This window comes from Boleophthalmus pectinirostris, unplaced genomic scaffold, assembly GCF_026225935.1.
Source record: "Boleophthalmus pectinirostris isolate CB_2022bp ecotype Guang Dong unplaced genomic scaffold, ASM2622593v1 HiC_scaffold_1865, whole genome shotgun sequence".
Classification (NCBI taxonomy): Eukaryota; Metazoa; Chordata; class Actinopteri; order Gobiiformes; family Gobiidae; genus Boleophthalmus; species Boleophthalmus pectinirostris.
The window spans coordinates 4836-29552 of record NW_026571137.1 but is presented as its reverse complement, the minus strand read 5'-3'; the positions used below and the strand labels follow the sequence as shown (position 1 = coordinate 29552).

The 24717-nt window shown below is 44.5% G+C and overlaps 2 protein-coding genes, 1 non-coding gene and 1 pseudogene across 3 annotated transcripts; 2 read left to right on the top strand and 2 right to left on the bottom strand.

Annotated features, from left to right (window-relative positions):
* The first annotated feature begins 210 nt into the window (after positions 1 to 210).
* On the top strand, positions 211 to 325 carry trnal-caa (transfer RNA leucine (anticodon CAA)). Its single transcript has 2 exons — positions 211 to 248; positions 280 to 325. It is a non-coding gene; the product is annotated as a tRNA-Leu (tRNA).
* Positions 326 to 1390: 1065 nt separating this feature from the next.
* On the bottom strand, positions 1391 to 3404 carry LOC129409128 (sialoadhesin-like). The gene is made up of 4 exons (XM_055154241.1): positions 3366 to 3404; positions 3177 to 3240; positions 2482 to 2883; positions 1391 to 1974 (listed from the first exon to the last, which is right to left on the bottom strand). Exons 1-4 carry the CDS (start codon positions 3402 to 3404, stop codon positions 1607 to 1609), a joined length of 873 nt encoding a protein of 290 aa, XP_055010216.1. The 3' UTR covers positions 1391 to 1606.
* Positions 2877 to 6291, bottom strand: LOC129409126 (piggyBac transposable element-derived protein 4-like). The gene is made up of 2 exons (XM_055154240.1): positions 4893 to 6291; positions 2877 to 4613 (listed from the first exon to the last, which is right to left on the bottom strand). Exons 1-2 carry the CDS (start codon positions 6199 to 6201, stop codon positions 3424 to 3426), a joined length of 2499 nt encoding a protein of 832 aa, XP_055010215.1. The 5' UTR covers positions 6202 to 6291; the 3' UTR covers positions 2877 to 3423.
* A 14314-nt stretch (positions 6292 to 20605) lies between these two features.
* On the top strand, positions 20606 to 23246 carry LOC129409129 (E3 ubiquitin-protein ligase TRIM35-like; annotated as a pseudogene).
* Positions 23247 to 24717: the final 1471 nt, after the last annotated feature.

Here is a 24717-nt window from a genome sequence, read left to right as displayed (position 1 = left end):
ACTACTACTACTACTACTACTACTACGAACACAACCGCGATCGCAATGAGGTGACGTTTCCTTTCTAGAGACACGTTAAACATAAAAAATAGCGATATGCATTCGTAAACGTGATTTCAAAATATTCGTAGTACTTTAATCAAATACTGAGTCACCACGCTTTACGGTTTAGCACTTAAATATATACTTGTGTTTGTGTTTTCACAACGTGTCAGGATGGCCGAGTGGTCTAAGGCGCCAGACTCAAGGATAATCTCCTTCCTTCCGTAGAAACGGGACTTCTGGTCTCCGACTGGAGGCGTGGGTTCGAATCCCACTTCTGACACATACCTTTTCTTGACTTCAGACACATAAATCTAATACTGTCTTTTGATTTACGATGTAATAATTATTATAATTATTATTATTATTATGCATAATAATGATCAAAAGTGCATATTGTTGGTACTGCATATTCATATATATATATATATATATATATATATATATATATATATATATATATATATATATATTTTTTTTTTTTTATTACACTTTGTTACACATACAAAAGGTTAAAAACAAAGAAAATCATGTATTGGAGATTGAATTACAACACATCTAAATAATAATATGCACATGAAATGACACAATGTCACAACAAGAAGAAGAAGAAGAAGAAGAAGAAGAAGAAGAAGAGGCAATAGGAGCTCTGGGCAAGTCCTGCCAAGTGCTGCAACATGAGCACAGACGTCACAAGACGTCAGAGGCTTTTCTTTGACTCTATTTTATCAGGTTGTCGTCGTCGTCGTGGCCAAGGTGACAGGATGACATTTCTTCATACACAGGTATGAATCTTATCTCATAACATGTCCTCATACACATGATGTGGATCTGAAGGAGTGACATGTTCTGGTCCATGTTTTGCAAGAAAACAATTGACCTATAAGATAAATAAGTCAAATTTAAACTTGTGCTATAAACTGTATAACAAGAAACTAGCACAGGCTCGCGCATGCACGCAAACACACACACACACACACACACACACAGAGTGAGAGAGGAAAAACAAAAAAAACAAAAAAATACTTACGTGTACCTTTCCCAGTTTTAGGAGAATCAAAGGTAAACCGAACAATATTAACAGCAGCAGCAGCAGTGCAGATGAGGAGATGACAGCAGATGACAGAAGAAGCATAGTAGTAGTAGTAGTAGTAGTAGTAGTAGTAGTAGTAGTAGTAGTAGTAGTAGTAGTAGTAGTAGTAGTAGTAGTAGTAGTAGTAGTAGTAGTAGTAGTAGTAGTAGTAGTAGTAGTAGTAGTAGTAGTAGTAGTAGTAGTAGTAGTAGTAGTAGTAGTAGTAGTAGTAGTAGTAGTAGTAGTAGTAGTAGTAGTAGTAGTAGTAGTAGTAGTAGTAGTAGTAGTAGTAGTAGTAGTAGTAGTATTTGTCATGTGGTCATTATGTTCTATAGGCTTCAGGGCTGCAGCACCTTTGAACAGATGTAGATATTAGCATAAATCCAAATGACAAATAAAAAAAACAATGCTTTATGAATTCTGTATCATAATACACACACACACACACACACACAGACACACACAAACACACACACACACACACACACACACTTAAATAACCAAGTAACATGGTAAAATAATAAGTGTGGTGGACTCACGTGAGACATTGAGAATCATGCTAGTGTGGCTAGTTATTAATCCGTCGTTCACAATGTAGGAAGAAGCTCTACACCATATCAGGAGTCCACGATGGGCTTCTGTCAGAGTCACGTTGCGTGTGATTGTAGTGTTATATGTCCCCTGTGCGTCCGTGACTATTTTGTGGTCTGTAACAACAGTCCTCTCACGGTTTGGCCAGAGGTTCCACTTGAGCCGAGGGAAGTGAAGAGGACAGGGCGTGACAGCTGAGCAGGTAATAGTCACCACCTCTGTCTCTCTCTGTTCACCACAGACTTTTAGTGTGGGACTCCAGGGAGTGTCTGGGGAGAGTCAAAGAAAAATAAAGGATAAACAAACAAAACAAACACACACACACACACCTTTGAAGAAAACTAAAGCAATATGCATTAAACTGAAGAAAAAGAACTACTACTACTACTACTACTACTACTACTACTACTACTGTCTGTAAGCCTAAAGACACCACATAAACACATAGTAACATTAGACCTTTTGCCCTGAGAAAGGAGTTACAGATCATCAGTGTGCTAAATCATTTTCTGCTGTAAATGAATGTGTGTGTGTGTGTGTGTGTGTGTGTGTGTGTGTGTGTGTGTGTGTGTGTGTGTGTGTGTGTGTGTACATCAGATCAGAGTGAGTGAGTGAGTGAGGTGCTATTTGTAATTCCATTGTTTTATTTTCTCATTTAATGACGATAATCAACATCAAAAGGTTTTAATGTCTGTTTGTTTTGTTTTTTTTTTTCTGCCTTTTTTCTCCTCCTCATCACTAAACTTGGAAGAAATAGGAAAAGTGTGTCGTCTTACCTCTGACTGTTATGTGAAGAGGGTCACAAACAGCTGTGGCTGAGAAATCTCTGCTCACTACTCTGAAGTAATAGTCGCCTTCATGCTCTTTTTTTAAGTCATAAAACACAGTGTTGCAGGAGTTGTTTTCTAAGCGCCCAGTGATATTCATGGGATAAGACAGACTGTCGACTCCGCTGACTGAAAAGACATTCGGTACACTTACTTTATAACTATTTTTAAGCCAAATACCCACTATAGCCTGTTTAATCCATGTACTGTTCATTTGAGATGATGAGGGTGAATATGTGCATGGGATCTGCAAGCAGGAGCCTCTCAAAGCCTCCAGCTTTGAATTGTAAGTTGAAGTTGAAGTTGTTGTAATGGACAGATTAGATGACAAACCACAACACTCGGCACCTCCTGTAAAACATGACGCACAGGTAGGTAGGTAGGTAAGTAGGTAGGTAGTGTAAGTAAGTAAGTAGGTAGGTAGGTAGATAGGGCTAAAAGTACAGTAACAGAAGATACATGAGTTGACACACAGACACACACACACACACACACACAGAGACAGAGGTCTTCACTATGCAGTGTTTCTCGTTACAATGTAAAGCACAGTTACTGAGTGATGACAAGGCTACATTTTGTGCTGTTATTTATATTTATATAGCAATATTTAAAACAAAAACAAACAAAAAAAAAACTTTACTCACCTGAACACAGCAGCACAAGTAAGATTAGTATAAACTGATTAAACATATTTGCAGAGGGCAGAATCTGCAACAAAGATGTAGAAAGATAGAAAATACAAGAGGCGAGTGTATTGGTTTTGTTTTTTAATATATTTTATTAGTTTGTTATGTATACAAGGTTACTGGTTTTGTAAGTAAGTAATGACTTACAGTGTCGTCTGTCTGTGCACCTCTCACTATCTGTATCATCTAGTTGTGGTCCTCGTCGTCAGTCTTGTTCTCCTCTGAATGCGTTTGAGCAAGGCTGACAAAACTGTACGCTACACTGTCCGCACATGTATTTGTTACATTCCGAGCAAACGGTCTGTGTTTTCCGGTCCTTTTTGCTGGGGCATATTTGACACCTCTTTCTTTTATTGCTTGTTTTTGGTCTGTTGTCCTGTTGTTGCTCCTCCTCTTCTTCTTGCTCTTCCTCTTGCTCCTCCTCTTCCTGTCCCTGTCCCTGTCGCTGGATGCCTAGAACCACAGCGAGGGACGTTTCCGTGCGAGGCATACGCCGTCGCCTCTGGATGAGCGGCGTCACGAGTTCTTTGCCGAGTTGCTCCAGAAATATCCTTCTCTTGTTGCGTCTCGCCGACATCCACGTGGGGTTGAGCTCCCGCCACAGTACGAAGGCGTTGTAGGACGAGACGTCCAGGATGTTGTGAAAGACAGCCAGGGGCCAGCGCGCCGTCATCCGCCTGCAGCTGTAGGCGCTAATAACCTTGTCCAGATTGTCAACTCCGCCTTTGTTGCGATTGTACTCGTTCACCAAGTCGGGCTTGGTCCCCCGTGCCGCTCCCGCTGCTATCGGTGCGTCTTGTCGTTCTCGTTCTCGTTCTCCACGTTCTACAGGCTCGCAGAGATGTCGCCGCTTTGTACTCAGCAATAGTACGTTCCTTTTTTTTTTCGGCATATACGAGACCAGGACGGCAGGCAGCGGAGCAAAGAGATAAGCGGACAGCGGCGACGACGACGAGGACGACGGGCGGCTATTACTATTACCGTTTCTTCTCTTCTTTCCTCCTAGCTGCCGCAAACGGGCTCGGAGGAACGCCTGCGGCAGCCAGGGCTTATTTTTGCGAACGGTGCCGACCAAAGTTAGATCCCGCTCGAGATACAGCCTTCGGGCTAGCTCGTAGGAGGTGAAAAAATTGTCACAGGTTACAGTGCGTTCCCCGCCGAGTCCCTCTGTCAAATCCAAGACCACTTGCGTGGCTAAATTAGTATTTCTACTAGTGGTGGTAGTAGTAGTAGTAGTAGTGTTTGTAGTTGTTCCGCAATCAGCAGGCCTGTTCTTGCCGCCGGTGTAGATTTGCATTTTCCAGGCGTAGCTAGATCTCGCGTCACACGCGACCCAAGTTTTGATGCCGTACTTTGCCGGTTTGTTGGGCATGTATTGGCGAAAAGGACATCTTCCTAAGTAACACAGATAATAACAACAACAAAAAATGAATACAATTTGCATTTTTCTTGTTGCTGAGTAGTATTACTACTACTACTACTACTACTACTACTACTGCAAATACTACTACTACTACTGCAAATACTACTACTACTACTACTGCAAATACTACTACTACTAATACTACTACTAATACTACTACTACTACTACTACTACTAGTTGACAACACTAGACACACAAAACACTTTTCTAAACACTACTATTGTACTGTTACTGAATGAATAATAAGTACCTCTGAACCGAACCAGTTGCTCATCCACAGTCACGTTTCTTCCCGGATTATACAAGCGCGGAAGCTGAGCCGCCCACAGGTCCCAGACCCGGCGTATGGCGGCGAGCTTATCCGCGGAGCGGCGCGCGCCTCTCGTGGCGCGATCGTCGAAGCGGAGATGACGCGAATACCTGTAAAAGGTTTTCAGGGACATGGTGGCGCGGAATACGGCCCTGCCCGTGTGGGCGTCCCAAAGGCTGGCCGCGGCTTCTCCTCGCGATTTGAACACTCCCGCTAGGATCAGCAGTCCCAGGTAAGCGCGCAAATCGACCTCGTCCATGCTCTTCCACACGTCGGAGCCAAACCGGCGCACTCCCTCCCGATTGGTTTCGGCGACAATTATTTGTTCGATTTCCGGCGTCACGAAAAGGCCGAACGTCGAGGCGATCTTGTGCTGCTGCTGCCGCTGCTGTGGATCATGAGAAGGAAGAGCAGCAGAAGGAACAGGACCGCCACGGCCAAGGCCGCAATCGCGGTCGCCTTCATCACCTCCGTCGCTGTCCTCAGCCTCAGCCTCGTACTCGCTGTCAGCCCTCGCCGCCTCGGCGGCCGAGTGCAAATTGTCTTTGTCCTTCTCTTGCTGTTGCGGCTTCTCCTGCCGTACACCTTCCATTGCTCGAATTGCATATCGTGTGGGTCCGGGAGTTCCTACAGGCGATGGGGAACGAGGACGACGACGACGATCCTCCCGGTCGTCGGCGTCGTACGGGGATGAAGATGTGGAGGATGACCGTGGTGTTGACGGCGATGAGGTGGTGGCGGGGCTAAAGTAAGGTTGGCGAGAATCGTACGGTACAGTACACCATTGTATTTGACCGTCTTTCGAACTGTGAAACAAAACTGTCGCTGCTGCTGCTGCTGCTTCTTTGTCTCGTGCCGCTGCTGTTGTCGGATGTCTGCGAGGCATGACATTACTGTCGTGGCCGTCTTCCTCGTCCTCATCCTCCTTATCTGTGCTGTAGTCCTCGTAGTCCTCACAGTCCCGGTCGTCGTCCTCCGCCTCGCCCCCTTCTTTGGGTTCAGAGTCCTGTTGTTCGTCGCCACCTTCTTCTTCTTTTTCTTCTTCATCTTGTTCTTTTTCTTCTTCTTCTTCTTCTTCTTCTTCTGATATCTCTTCATCTACATTGTCCTCCTCTGGGGAATCTACAGCCTCTTGTGAGAAGAGTAACCGTAGAATTTCAAGTGCACTCAGTTGTTGCCCGTCACTACGCCCGCTATCCGTTTTTTGACTTGTTGTAGCCGAATTCTGCTGCTGCTCCTGTGATGACATGGCTGCAAAAAACAAACAAACAAACAAAGGATGCCTGTAGTAAGTAGTACAGGGATTAGGTTTGGAGTGGTGGGGTTGTGCAGCGTGTGCGTGCGTGTGCGTGCGCTGCTGCTGCTGCTGCTGCAGGGTAGGTGCAACAAAGGAGGTATAGTGAAGGAATAGTAAATACATTGAAAGGTAAGGGTGTGAGTGAGTGAGTGAGTGAGATGGGCAATGGGAAATGCCTCGGTACAGATGATATCAGTGTGTGTGCGTGCGCGCGCCAGGCTCAGCAGCTGCCTTGCCTTTCACCTTCTTGTAAAGCACTTTGAATTACTTTGTGTACGAATTGCGCTATACAAATAAACTTGCCTTGCCTTGCCTTCTCCAATGAGTTCAAACTATATGATACTATTATGATTTTTAGTAGTAGTAGTAGTAGTAGTAGTAGTAGTAGTAGTAGTAGTAGTAGTAGTAGTAGTAGTCGTCAATTGTTATATTCTTATCATGTATATGTATATTATCATGAACGTAATAAACAAACTTAATAAAAGAGACAAAGATTTGAGTATGCATTTCTTTATTTTTTAATAATCATAATTATGAGTAATACATTTATCCCTTTCACCCCAGCATAGATAGACCCTGCATCAAAAAATAGGGAGTTGAGGGGAGGTTGATTTTCAGTCTATGATAGCAACACACACACACACACACACCAACCAATGAGGTGGTATTGTACAGTAGATACATTAAAGTGAAAGGTTAAGTTGTGAACTAAATACTAACTGATGTAAATATTACTAGACTAACACACATTTATTTCTGAGGTTTAATATATAAATATTTTTTGCACAATTGTTTTCTCTCTCTCTCTCTCTCTCTCTCTCTCTCTCTCTCTGTCACACACACACACACACACACACATCCCTCCAAGACATGTTTCTTCAGCAGCTGCCTCCTGGAGCGCAAGGACAAGTCATCCCCTCTGCTTCTGCTCCGGCTTTTGCTCCCGTCACTGAAACCGCTGTTAGCGAAACAGTCGCAGAAGCCGAGGCGGACTCGAAAGCAGCGGCGGAGGACGCTGCTACGGAGGCGGTCGAAGCCAGGAGGCTCGCTTTGCGCGATGCCCTGAGAGAGACGGTAGTACTGATGTGCAACGCGCAGTCCTCCGCTTCGAGCCCTTTCACCGTAGTGACAGAATTCAAACTTTCACGTTACCACCAGCCCATCCACACTACCTCGTCTGGAGGCAACGCGTATCTGAACGCAGTCCTGCGTGACATTAAGCTTCAGGGCTCTGACCAATACCCCAACTATTTTCTTCTTTTAAGGAATGCCAGCAGGGCCTGCGCAGATTATCTCAGTGCAGTCGTGACAGCGGCAAATGCGCAACAAGAACGAGGACGAGGACGAGGACGAGAAACAAACAAAGAGACAAAACATACAGCAGGCCTAGTGCCTGGCCCCTCTCTCGCAGTCACCGGGGACTTGAGCAATCACTGCGATATAGTTGTCATCTTTGAAATGGACCAAGACGGGAAGGAATCGAGAAACATTTTCACCACTGACTCGTGCTCTCCCGCTATGCGAAATGCTGTACTTCAGGGCAATGTACGCTTTGACTGTGAACAAATATGGAGACCGATAAAGACACACATACGCTACTTATTCTGTCTTTGTTTTGCTCCTCACCATAGATTTAGACTAAGTCCAACAGCATAAAACAGGGGTAGGAGGAGGAGGAGGAGGAAGGAGGAGGAGGAGGAGGAGGAGGAGGAGGAGGAGGAGGAGGAGGAGGAGGAGGAGGAGGAGGAGGAGGAGGAGGAGGAGGAGGAGGAGGAGGAGGAGGAGGCAGGCCCACAGGTAGGGTAGCGTGAGGGTTTATAAATAAATAAATAGTCAGACATGCATACATACATGCATACATGCATACATACATACGTACATACATACAGTAGTATGTAGAAGAGCAAAAACATGTATCCACAAGAGCCTGGAGCCCAAGAAGAAGCACAAGAAGGTGGACAAGCAGGAGCACAACAAGAGCCACAAGAAGAAGCACAAAGAAGGCCAGGAGAACAAGACCAAGACCAAGAAGAAGAAGACGAAGCCAGAGCTGGATTGAACGCAATAATCGAAGAGGCTGTGGGAGCTGGCCTGAATGAACGAGCGCTACTAAGGATGCGCGATGCCTTAATTGAGATGGCACGAGTGTGTCACTTTCAACCCCCTTTCGCTATATGGCATCGGTTCAAGCTGTCACGGTACCACGACGGTATCCACACGACACACGCCGGAGACAATCGGTGTCTAGATATGGCACTGCGCAGAGTTCGGAGACATCGACGACACTTCCAGACCTACTGGCGTCTTCTGAGTAAGATCGGCAGGGCCTGCGCGAGTTATTTCCGTGCAGTTCTGAGAGCAGCGAATGAAGAAGGACAAGGACAAGGAGAAGGAACAGCACCACCAGCACCACCACCACCACCAAACAATTAACCTACAGAGACACTGTGAAATACAGATTACCTTTGAAATGGATCAAGATCGAAATGTGGTGAGGAAAAGTGTGATCCCAAAGGACTGCTCACCAGGACTGGCAACTGCAGTGTCTCAGGGGATGATGGGGCAGTTTGAGCTTGAAGAAATTTGGCGTCTTTTAAAGACACACTCAGTGTACACGTTCTGTGTTGCATTTGCCCCTCAGCACAAGTTTAGCCTAAGATGTTAGTAGTAGCGAGCGGCACCGTGAAGAAAAACAAATCCGACAAAAAAAAACAACAACACAAAAGCACCAATGTGGAAAGTTGTTGCCTACACAACAATTACAATGAAAACCAAACAAAAATAAAAATAAATAAAACAGATACACGTTGTCTCTGGGAGTGTTTATCATTAGAAATACTCGTGTACTATGTATTGCATGTGTCTTGCGTTTGCCCCACAGCATAGATTTAGCACACTCACTATAATGATAGCAGAAAACACCACCATCACCATTCTGAAAAGAAACAATATTTAAAGAAATACAACATACAGGCAGGCAGGCAGGCAGGCACGCGCACGCACACACACACACACACACACACACACGCACGCACGCACATACGCGCATAACCGCATACGCACATACGCGCTAGCTACTGTATTCCAGAGTCAGCAGAGTAGTCAAATTTTNCACCATTCTGAAAAGAAACAATATTTAAAGAAATACAACATACAGGCAGGCAGGCAGGCAGGCACGCGCACGCACACACACACACACACACACACACGCACGCACGCACACATACGCGCATAACCGCATACGCACATACGCGCATACGCGCTAGCTACTGTATTCCAGAGTCAGCAGAGTAGTCAAATTTTTGGCCTATTTATTAAACTCCACTAGCCTGATTCATCAGCGCACGGTTTCACGCCGCGGTTTCTACTCGGTATATTATATACTCGATAAACCGTATTCTTGATTCCTGACCTAGTCGCTGGAGAGAAATGAAAATTGAGTGGAGGCACTAAGTGGCACCAGCCTGGGTTAAAAAAAAACTCCACCACCACCACGACCTTATCCTTTGTCTGTCTGTCTGTCTGTCTGTCTGCTGCTGTCCTTCTGTCAGTCAGTCCTATAAAAGAAAAAAAAAAAAAAAAAAGTTCCAAGTACAATTTTAAGCATGGATCCACGGCAGCCTGGGGCTCATGGAGGATCACAGGGGGCTTCTAGAGCAGCACAAGCACAAGGAAGAGGAACACAAGCCACCGCGGAGGTTATGATGGATATTATCGTAAGAGCCGCAGAGGAAAGCGGACAGAGCGAAGCCTCGCTGCGGACGATGCGCGATGCCATGTTAGAGATGGTCCTCGTGTGTGACACGCAGCCTCCTTTCGCTCTACTGCATGAGTTCAAACTGTCACGCTATCACGAAGGCGCACACTCGGTCAATTCTGGAGGCAATCAGTTTCTGAACACCCTACTGCAAAATGTTCGACTGTACCCGGAAGAGTACCCCACCTATTGGCTTCTGTTAAGAAAGGCCAGCAGGGTCTGCTCCCGCTATTTTCGTGCAGTCATGAGAGCAGCAAATGTAGAAGAAGAAGAAGAAGAACAACAACAACAAGAAAAAGAAGGAGAAGGAGAACAAGACCAACCAGCACCACTACCAGTTAACCGGCAGGAACACTGTGACATACGAGTGATCTTTGAAATGGATCGAGATCGCAAAGAGTTCAGAAACATTGTGACTACAGAGGACTGCCCCCCACCAATGAGAAATGCAGTGTCTCTAGGGACTGTAGACTTTGACCTTGAGGAAATGTGGAAAATTTTAAAGATACACTCTGCCTACGTATTCTGCCTCGCTTTTGCGCCTGGCCATAGGTTTACACTGGCAGTGTCGCCGTGAATGAAGCGAAATGAAGCAGCACCAGTCTGAAAAGTTTTTGCTTTGCTAGTAGTAGTAGTAGTAGTAGTAGTAGTAGTAGTAGTAGTAGTAGTAGTAGTAGTAGTACATTGTTATATTGTTATTACAAGACATGTTTATCTTTTATGTATTACAGTGATTATTGTCATGAATGTAATAAACAAAATGAATCACAAAGGCTTGAGTTTTACATTTAAAGAACATTTATTTTCATGAATCCTCAGTCCTGAGTTTCCTGCAAAGGTCTGACCACGGGTCAAGTTCACAAAAGACTCGGCTCAAGACTGAAGATGCTTTCTCGCCTTTTGGTATCACAGTGTCCAGCACGTATCGGGCTTTGTCTTGTTTGCTCTTCTTTTTTTCCGTGCAGTTTACTTCCTCTGGGGTCAGGACCTTCTCCTGCTGAAGTTTATCCAGGAGCTGGTTCAGCACCTCTTCAGACACTCTCTGCACAAACTCAGAACGCATCGACTGGAGCTGCTGCACAGCACTGACTCGGGGACTGACCCGGGGCCTTTGGTCTTCACCCACAGTGACCTCTGAAGCACAGAAACAGACCTGATCAGAGCAGAGAAACAAACACACAACAGAGAAACAAACACACAACAGAGAAACAAACACACAACAGAGAAACAAACCCAGCAGGACAATAACATGTGACTGACCAGTCATATTCAGCTCGTGTCTCCAGACCTCTGTGTTTTTTTCTGTGTTCTCTGTTCTGTTGTTGTCCTCTGTCAGTGAGATGGACAGTAGACCACAGTTCGGCGGCAGGCGCAGCTCACAGGATGGGTAATAGTTGGGTTCATGGTCCAAATCGTTAATAGTATTTCTAAAACGGGGGTCTTTTTAAAATCGTTACCTAAAGATGCCTGTACCTCACAGCCTTAGGTTGCATGCTCCAGTTCAATCACTCCTTGGGCCTGTGTACAGCTGTGTCTCATTTTCGTGCATGCACTACTGACTGCATACAGCAGGGGGAAAGTTTTGTTTTTTTTTTACAAAGTGTCTATGGTAGTAGAGTAGTAGTAGTAGTAGTAGTAGTAGTAGTAGTACATTGTTGAAAAAACACAATTTTGGGTCTGTTTGACCCACTAGGAGAGCGTGAGGGTTATACAAGGTACCTTTAAAGTCTCTGTATTGTTTCACCCTTGACCTTTCAGGCTAAGTTCAACAATAGATTTTAATTTTAGTTCTATTTGTGTCTTAATTTTTCCTTCCTTTAATATGACCGGTCATTTAATTTAGAGGGTTTTTGGTTGAGAATCTAATTTTACTGGCTTAATTTTAGGTTTAAGCTCTAATTTAGGCTCAATTTATCCACCCTGTGCACTTTTCAAATCAATTCTGTAACTTTTAAAATTATACCTTGTGTCCTTTTAAAGTTTACAAAATTGCCATAGATTCAACAAAACAATACAGTATGTGTAGCAAAAACAGAACAGTTCTTTTAAATGTTCTTTAACTTAGCAAACGCTTTTAGTGCTCCTTAGCAACGTTCCCCGTCAGTGGGAAAGTGCTCCTCAGTGTCTCTGAAATCCACGAGGAAAACTGTCAATCTCCTACCGCAACCTTGGTGGTGTTTGTGGGTGTGAAGGTTCTATGCGCCGTCCTTTCCCGCGTTTCCTGGGTAGGCTCGCCTTCCGTGTGTCTGTGTCTCCGTGTCTCTGCGGGAATTCAGGGTCCGGGACCTTCTTCTCCCACGTTTCCCCGGGGGGGAATAAAACCTGGCCTGCAGGACAGGCCATGAAGAAATTAATTATAATTAGATTTTTGCTTTTAGTCCATGAAATTAAACTACTTTAAATAAAAACTGAGCCGTCTTGAAAGGCTACGTGACTCAACAAAAACTCAAAATGGCGGTGGCTCGACATCCACACCGCTCAGTATTACTATGAGTTAGCGTGTTCCACACCCAAGTATTCACCCAAAATACATAACATAAAATACCCTTACAGTAAAATAAGCTTCACATTTCCCGACAGAAATATAAACAGTAAAGATGTGCCGCTCTCTGCCGTCTGCGGCAAGTCCAATTCGGCCCCAATCACCCTGCTAGTCACGGCAAAGTGCACTCTACGAATGGGCAAAATATAATGTAATATATATATATGTAACTCACCAAAAAAACTCCTAGTAATTGTCGGAAACCGTGTAACTCCGAGTTTTGCTCACCCCTCCTCCAGCCTGGTTAGACAACAAGTTTGCGTCTCTGTAGTTTGCGCTAATAGCTTCTCTGCCGTGCGCTCGTTCGCTCTGCCGTAACAGGCCTCGCTCCTGCTACGCAGCCTCTCGTGGGTGGGGGAGGGGCGTTCGAAAAACTTTATCGATAACAAAAAAAAAGTTTACAATATTCTTTTTAAACAAAAATAAATAAAACCATGAATTTGTCTTTTAAATGTTATTTATATTTTTCTCATGTTATTTATAACTGTTTTAATCAAGTTTTAAATCAAATTATTTATTAGTATTTATTGACCCTTTTTACTTTTTATCATGTACTTCTCTGTTACTATTGGGTCTATTCGTAACGGGGGTTACACCTGGTTTAGTCCTGGTTTAGTCCTGGTTCAGTCCTGGTTTAGTCCTGGTTCAGTCCTGGTTCAGTCCTGGTTCAGTCCTGGTTTAGTCCTGGTTTAGTCCTGGTTTAGTCCTGGTTTAGTCCTGGTTTAGTCCTGGTTCCTGGTTTAGTCCTGGTTTAGTCCTGGTTCAGTCCTGGTTTAGTCCTGGTTTAGTCCTGGTCCTGGTTAGTCCTGGTTCAGTCCTGGTTTAGTCCTGGTTCAGTCCTGGTTCAGTCCTGGTTTAGTCCTGGTTCAGTCCTGGTTCAGTCCTGGTTTAGTCCTGGTTTAGTCCTGGTTTAGTCCTGGTTTAGTCCGTGTCAGTGTTTCTTCTGTTCAGTAAATAAAGCCTGTGCAGTGATGACAGTCGAGTCGCGTCTGTGAATTCGTGTTCGTACTGAAGAAAGTGAAACCGTTTCATTTCATTTGGTGATTTTAATTGTTGAAGTCGTAACTTTTTAATTCATATTCTGATGGACGCTTCAGTGAGAAAGATTTGAATCTGTGTGTGATTTATCACGGGCACGGGAGGGTAACAGGTGGAATGTTAACAGGTCCGGGCAGGTGCGGGTTTGACTTTGATATAATCACGGGTTAACGGGCGGGTGCGGTGCTGGACTGCGCGGGTGTGGGCGGGTGCAGGACTCTGGGTCGGGTCACGTTGGTCACGTGTGGTGTTGGCGGTGACACAACATGAACCACAGTGATTCAGTTTTGCTGTTATCACAACAGCCCCAATAAAAAGACTTTATAAAGTCATATTGTAGAGTCTATGGGAGTGTAAAGAGACTTCTGTTACAACAGCACAGAAAGTGAACGGAGAAGAGCAGTGGGGGATGGACCCAGACTGTGGAATATAAAACAGGAAATGGCAGCTCAGATTCAACTCATAAACTTACTGTAATTTCCAGACTAGGATAATTCATGGGTGATATTCATGAGATGAGTATAATATAAGAGAGAAGCTTGAACACTTTCCCCCTGCGTCGTAGTATCGTTGTTTTGTATAAAAAAATAAAATAAAAAAAGGACCTTCTTTTGAATCTGTTGTGTGTTTAGAGCATCTATTTCCTCCTTCACTTCCTTGATTTTTATGACCTGGTCCCTGAAGGTTTGACCAGATTTTGTATTCAGCCTGTGTGTGTCTGTGTGTGTCTGTGCTCCCACGTGACTCCTGCACTGTGGCTGTGATAGAGTGGGACACTCTGGTGTTTGCTGATCTGTGTTTAGGGCTGCTCAATGATCTTTATTTCAGATTTGTAGTTACAGTTCATATTGGCAAGGCAAGGACGTGGTTGGATTTGGATAGGTGTGTGTCTGTGTGTGTGTGTGTGTGTGTATGTGTGTGTGTATATATATATGTGGCTGAAGCAAGAACAAAGGATAAAGAAACAATATTAGAATTATGATATATGTATACATAAATAACTTCCTTAATAACAATAATATATGAACTATCTTAACAAACAAACTCAGGGAATACAGAAATGGTCCAGCGGTCTTTGCCCCTTAGGAAGCCACTGTTGCAGCCGCCGCGTGCTTACTACGGCTTAATTGGTGTCGGGTTACACTGCTATAATAGCGAAGATACGACGGACACCCGACAGTGCAAACCTTACGGAACGGCGAACTACACAGTGTGATATATATAACACTAAAACACAGGAAACACTTGGCACAGCAATGATATGTGTCACACAACAACTCACTTTATGCATGAACGCACACAGAAAACACCACACAGGGAAAAAACAACCAGTGCTGCGGTGAAACTCAAGGGAAAAAACAAACGGGAAGTGACATCATTAGTGACTCAACAACGGACATTACTGTATACATTTAAAGACTTTCCGACAGTGGCGGCTGGTCAATAGGGGCGCAAGAGCGACGCACTCCCTAACCTGACCTAGATAATAGAAGAAGAAAAATATATATAAACATAAAAATATATAAAGTTGTTATTTTGTATTAGACTATATGTTTAATATTTAGTTTAAAATTGAACGTGTATCTGCATAGACATATTTTTATCACGTTAAAACTGCTCACATCACTTTATTTGAGTCGTGTGTTTGGACTTTGAGTGCGGTGAGTCGGAGCGACCTCATGGAGTTTCTATGGAACTATGAAGTTTTGAGAAAATCTGACGTCGTGACGTTGCCTCTGCACATTTGTTGGGTAGGAACTTTAACTAGAGTGGACTGTAGGCACTGGTTCGGGTGTAAAGCTGTCACTGCTCTGGGGTGTCGGCCAGAACACCTCTTAAGGCCCAGATGAAGACTCAGCAGGAGGAGGCAATGAGGAGACAAATGGCGACGTTCAGGTTCTTATATTTGACATAAGGAGGTACACAGTGACGGGGGTGAACATAAGTGGGGATGCATGTGTGGTTTCTAGGAATAAACAGAAATAAAACATTCAATTACTAATTATCAGTAATAAAAAAACAAACATACAAGCTACACAAATATAAATTCACTTAGTCCCCCTCTAACATAAACCTTACACAATCAAACAGTAACAGGAAACAAGACACATAATACAACTTCATAATAAAGTACAAACTTACTGTGGTCATAAACGCACACTTCCAAACGACAATCTGCAAATCTAAAGTGAACTCCAGTTTACAGGAACCACGTTTTTCCCTGTCACTACTTAGGCAATTTAGGAGGTAAGAGCGCCCTCTAGTGGACCCTCCACAGATCACAACAAAACCCAGAAAACTTACCAAACAAGAACATGGAAATCAAAGGGCCTTTTGTACACCATGACTTTACATTAGCGCTAAAATATGTGTTTGGAGCGGCCTGAAACCAACTGATTGGTCTGAATCAACATGAACACACATCTGGACCTGTTGTGGTTCAGCTGCTCTGTCGCTCGGCCCCGACTCTGCACTGACACATGTTACTGCTACAGGATCATGAACGGAGAACAACAGAGCTGTGTGTTGTACAGTTATGGAGAGTTGTGACAAGTGCGTCCGAGGAACAGTTTTACAGAGTAACAGCGAGAAAAGAAGCATTAAACTGGAATGAGCTTTTGGCTGCGGTGAGATTCTACGGCTCTTATTCTGATTCACACACTGGCTAATAGCGGCTAGTTATTATCTTAAACCTCTCCACAGTAAAGCGCGAGGACAGACCCGCCGCCGGGACCAGGACCCACGCGCCGCCGGGGCCAGGGCAGTCGCTCGCTGCTCTGTCCGTCTCTGCCCGCTTGTTTCTCGGTGTAAAAGTTTCAGTGGACGTAGCGCACAGAGACATAAGTCCACCTGGTGTCCTGGTGTTAATATGAACTGGTGTCACTTTCACATTTATGTGGAAGTGGGATTAAGACCATTTTAAAATCAGCTCGTGCACTCGGCTCTTGGACCTCTTGTCACGGACCTGACTGGACCAGGATTTGGACCAGTTTCATCTCTTCATATTGGACAATAGACTTTTGGAGACAGAACCAATGGGACAGTGGACAGAGGAAACACTCTGCTTCAGTCTCTGGAGAAGGTAAGAGGTTTGTTTTCATTAGTTTGGGGCAAATCTGAAGATGGAGCCTCACAGGTGAATAGTGTTATTGTGTTATAGTTAAATAGTGCGTAAATGAGCTGCTGTTGTTCTGTTGTGCGCTGTAGGAGCGGCGCTGATGTCGTGTGTTCATGTTGTGATCGTCGCCTCTTATTGTAGTTTTGCTGTTGGGGATGAGTGTGAGCGCTGTGTTACTTTGTGTTGTGTTACCTTGTGTTGTGTTGCCTTGTGTTGTGTTGCCTTGTGTTGTGTTACCTTGTGTTGTGTTACCTTGTGTTGTGTTACCTTGTGTTGTGTTGTTGTGTGTTGTTGGGTGTGAGTGGTGGATCAGGTTGTGTAAACTTGTGTAAAACTGCACTTGTCTGTGTGTTGTGCTCTGATAGTTCAGCCAACAGTGACCAAAATGACTGTGTGTTTCTGTTTCATTATAATACTATATAGCCTATATATAATACATATATTTATAATATATATTTATAATTCTGGCCTTGGCGCCTCCCAAAAATGATACCACCAGCTGCCACTGCTCCTGCACAGTCGACTTTGAACAGTTTGACAAACACAGAGCCACAGACAAACAAGTTCATTCATTTTTTAATCCATTCATAACCCTCTTTCATCACTACGGCAACTGCAGACTGAACCACATTTCATCTGCAACTTTGGACATAAAAAGGTGTGTCTCATCTCAGGTATGAAGAGTGACGTGACAAGTTTATCAAGTCTGAGTCCAAACCAGGAAAAGTTCAGTTCAGTTCAGAGACACGGAGGCAGAAGAATCTGTGTGAACCACCATTTCAACTGGACCAAAGAAACTCTGGTTGGGGAATTTCTCCTGCGGTACAGTACAGCGGCTCAACAGTGCGGTACGTGGTGATACCACAGACCTACGCCGCTCCTTCCACCTGCGCTCACCCCACAGTCTACACGGGCGCAACGTCGAGCTCGTCCCAACAGTGAGTCCTGGTTTAGTCCTGGTTTAGTCCTGGTTTAGTCCTGGTTTCAGTCCTGGTTTAGTCCTGGTTTAGTCCTGGTTCAGTTCTGGTTCAGTCCTGGTTTAGTCCTGGTTTTAGTCCTGGTTTAGTCCTGGTTTAGTCCTGGTTCAGTTCCTGGTTTAGTCCTGGTTTAGTCCTGGTTCAGTCCTGGTTTAGTCCTGGTTTAGTCCTGGTTCAGTCCTGGTTCAGTCCTGGTTCAGTCCTGGTTCAGTCCTGGTTTAGTTCTGGTTTAGTTTAGTTCTGGTTTAGTTCTGGTTCAGTCCTGGTTTAGTCCTGGTTTAGTCCTGGTTCAGTCCTGGTTTAGTCCTGGTTCAGTCCTGGTTCAGTCCTGGTTTAGTCCTGGTTTAGTCCTGGTTCAGTCCTGGTTTAATCCTGGTTTAGTCCTGGTTCAGTTCTGGTTTAGTCCTGGTTTAGTCCTTTTTTAGTCCTGGTTTAGTCCTGGGTTAGTCCTGGGTTAATCCTGGGTTAGACCTGGTTCGGTCCAGGTTCGGTCCAGGTTCAGTCCTGGTCCAGTCCTGGTCCAGTCCTGGTCCAGTCCTGGTTTAGTCCTGGTTTAGTCCTGGTTTAGTCCTGGTTTAGTCCTGGTTCAGTCCTGGGTTAGTCCTGGTTTAGTCCTGGTTCAGTTCTGGTTCAGTCCTGGTTTAGTCCTGGTCCAGTCCTGGTTTAGTCCTGGGTTAGTCCTGGGTTAGTCCTGGTTTAATCCTGGGTTAGTCCTGGGTTAGTCCTGGTTCAGTCCTGGTTTAGTCCTGGGTTAGTCCTGGTTTAATCCTGGGTTAGTCCTGGTTTAGTCCTGGTTTAGTCCTGGTTTAGTCCTGGTTTAGTCCTGGTTTCAGTCCTGGTTCAGTCCTGGTTCAGTCCTGGTTTTAGTCCTGGTTCAGTCCTGGTTCAGTCCTGGTTTAGTCCTGGTTTAGTCCTGGTTTAGTCCTGGTTTAGTCCTGGTTCAGTCCTTGTTTAGTCCTTTAGTCCTGGTTTAGTCCTGGTTTAGTTCTGGTTTAGTCCTGGTTCAGTCCTGGTTTAGTCCTGGTTCAGTCCTGGTTTAGTCCTGGTTCAGTCCTTGTTTAGTCCTGGTTTAGTCCTGGTTCAGTCCTGGTTTTAGTTCTGGTTTAGTCCTGGTTTAGTCCTGGTTTAGTCCTGTTTAGTCCTGGTTCAGTCCTGGTTCAGTCCTGGTTCAGTCCTTGTTTAGTCCTTGTTTAGTCCTTTAGTCCTGGTTTAGTCCTGGTTCAGTCCTTGTTTAGTCCTGGTTTAGTCCTGGTTCAGTCCTGGTTCAGTCCTTTAGTTCTGGTTTAGTCCTGGTTTAGTCCTGGTTCAGTCCTGGTTCAGTCCTGGTTTAGTCCTGGTTTAGTTCTGGTTTAGTCCTGGTTTAGTCCTGGTTCAGTCCTTTAGTTCTGGTTTAGTCCTGGTTTAGTCCTGGTTCAGTTCTGGTTCAGTCCTGGTTTAGTTCTGGTTTAGTCCTGGTTTAGTCCTGGTTTAGTCCTGGTTCAGTTCTGGTTCAGTCCTGGTTTAGTCCTGGTTTAGTCCTGGTTTAGTCCTGGTTTCAGTCCTGGTTTAGTCCTGGTTCAGTCCTGGTTTAGTCCTGGTTTAGTCCTGGTTCAGTCCTGGTTTAATCCTGGTTTAGTCCTGGTTCAGTTCTGGTTTAGTCCTGGTTTAGTCCTTTTTTAGTCCTGGTTTAGTCCTGGTTTAGTCCTGGGTTAGTCCTGGGTTAATCCTGGGTTAGACCTGGTTCGGTCCAGGTTCAGTCCTGGTTTAGTCCTGGTTTAGTCCTGGTCCAGTCCTGGTCCAGTCCTGGTCCAGTCCTGGTTCCAGTCCTGGTTTAGTCCTGGTTTAGTCCTGGTTTAGTCCTGGTTTAGTCCTGGTTCAGTCCTGGGTTATTCCTGGTTTAGTCCTGGTTCAGTTCTGGTTCAGTCCTGGTTTAGTCCTGGTCCAGTCCTGGTCTAGTCCTGGGTTAGTCCTGGGTTAGTCCTGGTTTAATCCTGGGTTAGTCCTGGGTCAGTCCTGGGTTAGTCCTGGTTTAGTCCTGGTTCAGTCCTGGTTTAGTCCTGGTTTAGTCCTGGTTTAGTCCTGGTTTAGTCCTGGTTTAGTCCTGGTTTAGTCCTGGTTTAGTCCTGGTTTAGTCCTGGTTTAGTCCTGGTTCAGTCCTGGTTAGTCCTGGTTTAGTCCTGGTTCAGTCCTGGTTTAGTCCTGGTTCATCAGTCCAATTCGGCCCCAATCACCCTGTTAGTCACGGCAAAGTGCACTCTACGAATGGGCAAAATATAATGTAATATATATATATATATATATATATGTAACTCACCAAAAAAACTCCTAGTAATTGTCGGAAACCGTGTAACTCCGAGTTTTGCTCACACTCCTCCTCCAGCCTGGTTAGACAACAAGTTTGCGTCTCTGTAGTTTGCGCTAATAGCTTCTCTGCCGTGCGCTCGTTCGCTCTGCCGTAACAGGCCTCGCTCCTGCTACGCAGCCTCTCGTGGGTGGGGGAGGGGCGTTCGAAAAACTTTATCGATAACAAAAAAAAAGTTTACAATATTCTTTTTAAACAAAAATAAATAAAACCATGAATTTGTCTTTTAAATGTTATTTATATTTTTCTCATGTTATTTATAACTGTTTTAATCAAGTTTTAAATCAAATTATTTATTAGTATTTATTGACCCTTTTTACTTTTTATCATGTACTGCTCTGTTACTATTGGGTCTATTCGTAACGGGGGTTACACCTGGTTTAGTCCTGGTTTAGTCCTGGTTTAGTCCTGGTTTAGTCCTGGTTCAGTCCTGGTTCAGTCCTGGTTTAGTCCTGGTTCAGTCCTGGTTTAGTCCTGGTTCAGTCCTGGTTCAGTCCTGGTTTAGTCCTGGTTTAGTCCTGGTTTAGTCCTGGTTTAGTCCTGGTTTAGTCCTGGTTTAGTCCAGTCCTGGTTCAGTCCTGGTTTAGTCCTGGTTTAGTCCTGGTTTAGTCCTGGTTTAGTCCTGGTTTAGTCCTGGTTTAGTCCGTGTCAGTGTTTCTTCTGTTCAGTAAATAAAGTCTGTGCAGTGATGACAGTCGAGTCGCGTCTGTGAATTCGTGTTCGTACTGAAGAAAGTGAAACCGTTTCATTTCATTTGGTGATTTTAATTGTTGAAGTCGTAACTTTTTAATTCATATTCTGATGGACGCTTCAGTGAGAAAGATTTGAATCTGTGTGTGATTTATCACGGGCACGGGAGGGTAACAGGTGGAATGTTAACAGGTCCGGGCAGGTGCGGGTTTGACTTTGATATAATCACGGGTTAACGGGCGGGTGCGGTGCTGGACTGCGCGGGTGTGGGCGGGTGCAGGACTCTGGGTCGGGTCACGTTGGTCACGTGTGGTGTTGGCGGTGACACAACATGAACCACAGTGATTCAGTTTTGCTGTTATCACAACAGCCCCAATAAAAAGACTTTATAAAGTCATATTGTAGAGTCTATGGGAGTGTAAAGAGACTTCTGTTACAACAGCACAGAAAGTGAACGGAGAAGAGCAGTGGGGGATGGACCCAGACTGTGGAATATAAAACAGGAAATGGCAGCTCAGATTCAACTCATAAACTTAATACAAGATGAAGAAAAAAAGAACAAATCAAATCAACCTTCATGACTCCAGCAGGTATGAAATGTGTGTGTGTTTAATCTGTTCTAAAAGGCTCCAGAGAAGAACAGAAATAATATTATTATTAATAATAATAAGAGAAAGAGGCTGGAGGTCCTGAAGGTTTATCGTCGGCTTTTGTGTTTGTCTGTGGTTTATGTTTCTGTCCTTCTTCTTTAAATGGTCTGAAAATGTGGTGAGGTGTCTGACATTTTGTGTCTTTGTGGTTTTATTTGTAGAGACAAAATGGCTTCCAGGCTGGAGGAGGACCTGACCTGTCCCATCTGCACTGAGCTCTTCAGAGATCCTGTGGTTCTGTCCTGCAGCCACAGCTTCTGTAAAGTCTGTGTGGAGAACTGGTGGAGGAACAAACACATAAAGACCTGTCCAGTTTGTAAGAAAGAGTCTTCAAAGGATCCTCCCCTGAACCTGGTCCTGAAGAACCTGGTGCAGACGTATAAAGAGCAGAGAGAGCAGACCTCTTCAGAGCCTCTGTGCAGCCTTCACTCAGAGAAGCTCCGGCTCTTCTGTCTGGACCATCAGCAGCTGGTGTGTCTGGTCTGCAGAGACTCCAGGACTCACAAAGATCACAGGTTCAGTCCCATCGAGGAGGCGGCCGAGGACCAGAGAAAACATCTGAGGACGTCCATCGAACCTCTGCAGGACAAACTGCAGGTACAGACTCTTCACCTCAGTAACTGTGGTTAAGTGAAGTTCTTTTGTTCTAAATTCAGATCAAACCAAACACACAGACACAGCTGGAGCACAACACTGTCTCTGATTCATTTGTGCAGGTTCTGACCCAGAGGAAAAAGCAGTTTGAAGACGCTGCAGCTCATATCACAGCCCAGGCTCGACAGACAGAGGCACAGATCCGAGACCAGTTTAACAAACTGCACCAGTTTCTGTTGGAGGAAGAAGAGACCAGGATGAAGGCTCTGAGGGAGGAGGAGGAGCAGAAGACTCAGAGCATGAAGGACAAGATGGACACAGTGAGCAGAGACATGGAGACTGTGTCCAAAACCATCAGAGAGACAGAGGAGCAGCTGAGGGCCACAGACACCTCCCTCCTGCTACAGTACAAGTCTACAGTAGAGAGAGTGCAGCGCCGCCCCCTGGTGGAGGAGCAGGAGATGGAACATGGAGCTTTGATAGACCAGGTCAAACATGTGGGCAACCTGAGCTTCAACATCTGGAGGAACATGGAGAGACTGGTGAGGTTCTACCCTGTCATTCTGGATCCAAACACAGCAGCGACCTGAACTCATCCTGTCTGAAGATCTGAGCTCAGTGAGGAGAGGAGAGACACAGAGTCTTCCACAGAATCCAGAGAGACATAGCAGTCTATTTGTATCAGGATCTGAAGTGTTTAGATCAGGGACTCACAGCTGGGACGTGGAGGTCGAGGATAATAAAGACTGGGAAGTAGGTGTGTGGGGACATTTTCAGAGAGCGGAGAAAAAGGTGCGTAGATTTTGGTTTATACAGTTCTTAAATGATGTATACACATCCCGTTATTTGCTAATATCCGGTCCAGGCACATTTAAACATCTGTCTGTGAGGCGTCTGCAGAGACTCAGAGTGAAGCTGGACTTGGACAGAGGAACACTGACCTTTAGTGACCCCGACACAAACACTGACCTGCACACATACAGAGATACTTTTACTGATGAAATACGTCCATATTTAAAGACATTCTACAACGTTCCTCTGAAGATTTTACCAAAGAACATAAGTGTAAAAGTGTAAATGAAACTGAAGTGTTTAAATCTGAAGGTCCAAATGTAACAAAGAGTTTGGATGGATGTCATACATTACACACAGATTTTAGTGTCAAGATCAGAGCTGTTCTAAAAATATCTGATCTGTTGTCCATGATCCTTTTGAACCCTTCCTCCACACTTTGTTTCTTTTATACGTTTTGAAATTTTGCCCCCCCCCCCAAAAAAAATCACACTTTAATTTTTAAAAAGTGCATTTTTGACCCTGAAAATGTCCTGTAACTATTCATTTCCATCACTGAACTGAACAAACACTATTTGGACAATTAGAGAATAAATAGTTGAATATAAATGTACTTTTTTGTTGAGGTTTGTATAAAGTTCTATATAAAGGTGTCAGAGGTGATCAAATTTCACCTAAATGTCGATGTTTCTTGTGGCACTGTTCCATGTGTCTTTATTTGTTGTTGCTTTTGTCATAAGTTGATGAATGATTGTGAACATGTTTATACTGTTTTATGTGATTATCTGATTTATCTGATGCTGCAAATTCTTGACTTAAAATAAAATTGTAAATCGTTCATCAGTCGTTTCAAATCTAATGTTTCTGTATTTCGATTGCCTCTTTAACCCAGCGACGGTGTTTGTTTTCCAGAATATGCTTCTCTCTTTTACAGTGGTCAGAGAGATCACATCAATTATCGAAAGACCAAATTAACCTCACTGGACAATTACGCTCAAGTCATGGACAACAATGTGACAAAGAATTCTGGAAAAAGGCATGTTTACGTAACCATCTCCGATTCAGCCTGCGTTGCTGAGACATGGGAATTATACCACCCAGACTGGACCTGAAGAATCCCAACCCAGAACACGGGACTATAAACCGGGACGAGGGGCTTTTTTACTCTCACACACCTGGGATTCTGTCCTGAGGAAGGTCGTCCTGCCTCCACCAGCAGGAAGACAGCGACAAAACCTGTTTAAATCATCTGAGCGACACGACACAGAAACATCACAAGACTCTGAGGAACAGCACTACTGAACAAAAAACTGTCAGGTAGGAAAACAAACTCTTGGTCTGTAAAAAGAACCGTATAACATAAATTATCGAAAGACCAATTGAACCTCATTGGTGTATTTGTCCATTTTGCAAACATTCACGTATGTAGTGGTAACCAACGTCTATGTGCTTGGTTCTTGCATGATCAACTGGATTCTCTGCTATTGCGATTGCTCCTTGACTTATTGTCCAGGATCACAGTCGGTCTCCATTCCAAGTTCAGTTAGTAGTCGTCTCAGCCACATTCCTTCCTGTGCAAGCTTGGCTTAGTGCGACATACTCAGCTTCTGCAGTTGAAAGTGCTACTGTGGCGTGTTTCTTACTCAGCCAACTTACTGTTCCTCCAGCGAGTAGAAAGATGTTTCCTGTAGTCGAACGCCGATCATCCTGATCACCTGCCCAGTCTGCATCTGAGAATCCGACCAAGGTTCCCGTCTCTGTCCTCTTATACTTGAGTGCAAGGTTTTGCGTCCTTTTCAAGTATCTCAGGATTCTTTTGATTGTGGTGAGATGTGCAGCATTTGGATTTGCATTAAACTTTGATACGGCATTCGCTGCTTGTGCCATATCTGGTCACGTGGCCATAGCAACATACAGCAAACTTTCTACCATGGACTGATGGGCACTCTGGTTCACTGACTTACTGACA

Coding starts and splice junctions, on each gene's coding strand:
- LOC129409128 (XM_055154241.1), bottom strand. CDS start 3,404: ATGATACAGATAGTGAGAGGTGCACAGACAGACGACACT. Junction 3,241..3,365: donor GTGCACAGACAGACGACACT/GTAAGTCATTAC, acceptor TCTTTGTTGCAG/ATTCTGCCCTCTGCAAATAT. Junction 1,975..2,481: donor TCTTCACATAACAGTCAGAG/GTAAGACGACAC, acceptor GACTCTCCCCAG/ACACTCCCTGGAGTCCCACA.
- LOC129409126 (XM_055154240.1), bottom strand. CDS start 6,201: ATGTCATCACAGGAGCAGCAGCAGAATTCGGCTACAACAAGTCAAAAA. Junction 4,614..4,892: donor GCAACTGGTTCGGTTCAGAG/GTACTTATTATT, acceptor TGTGTTACTTAG/GAAGATGTCCTTTTCGCCAA.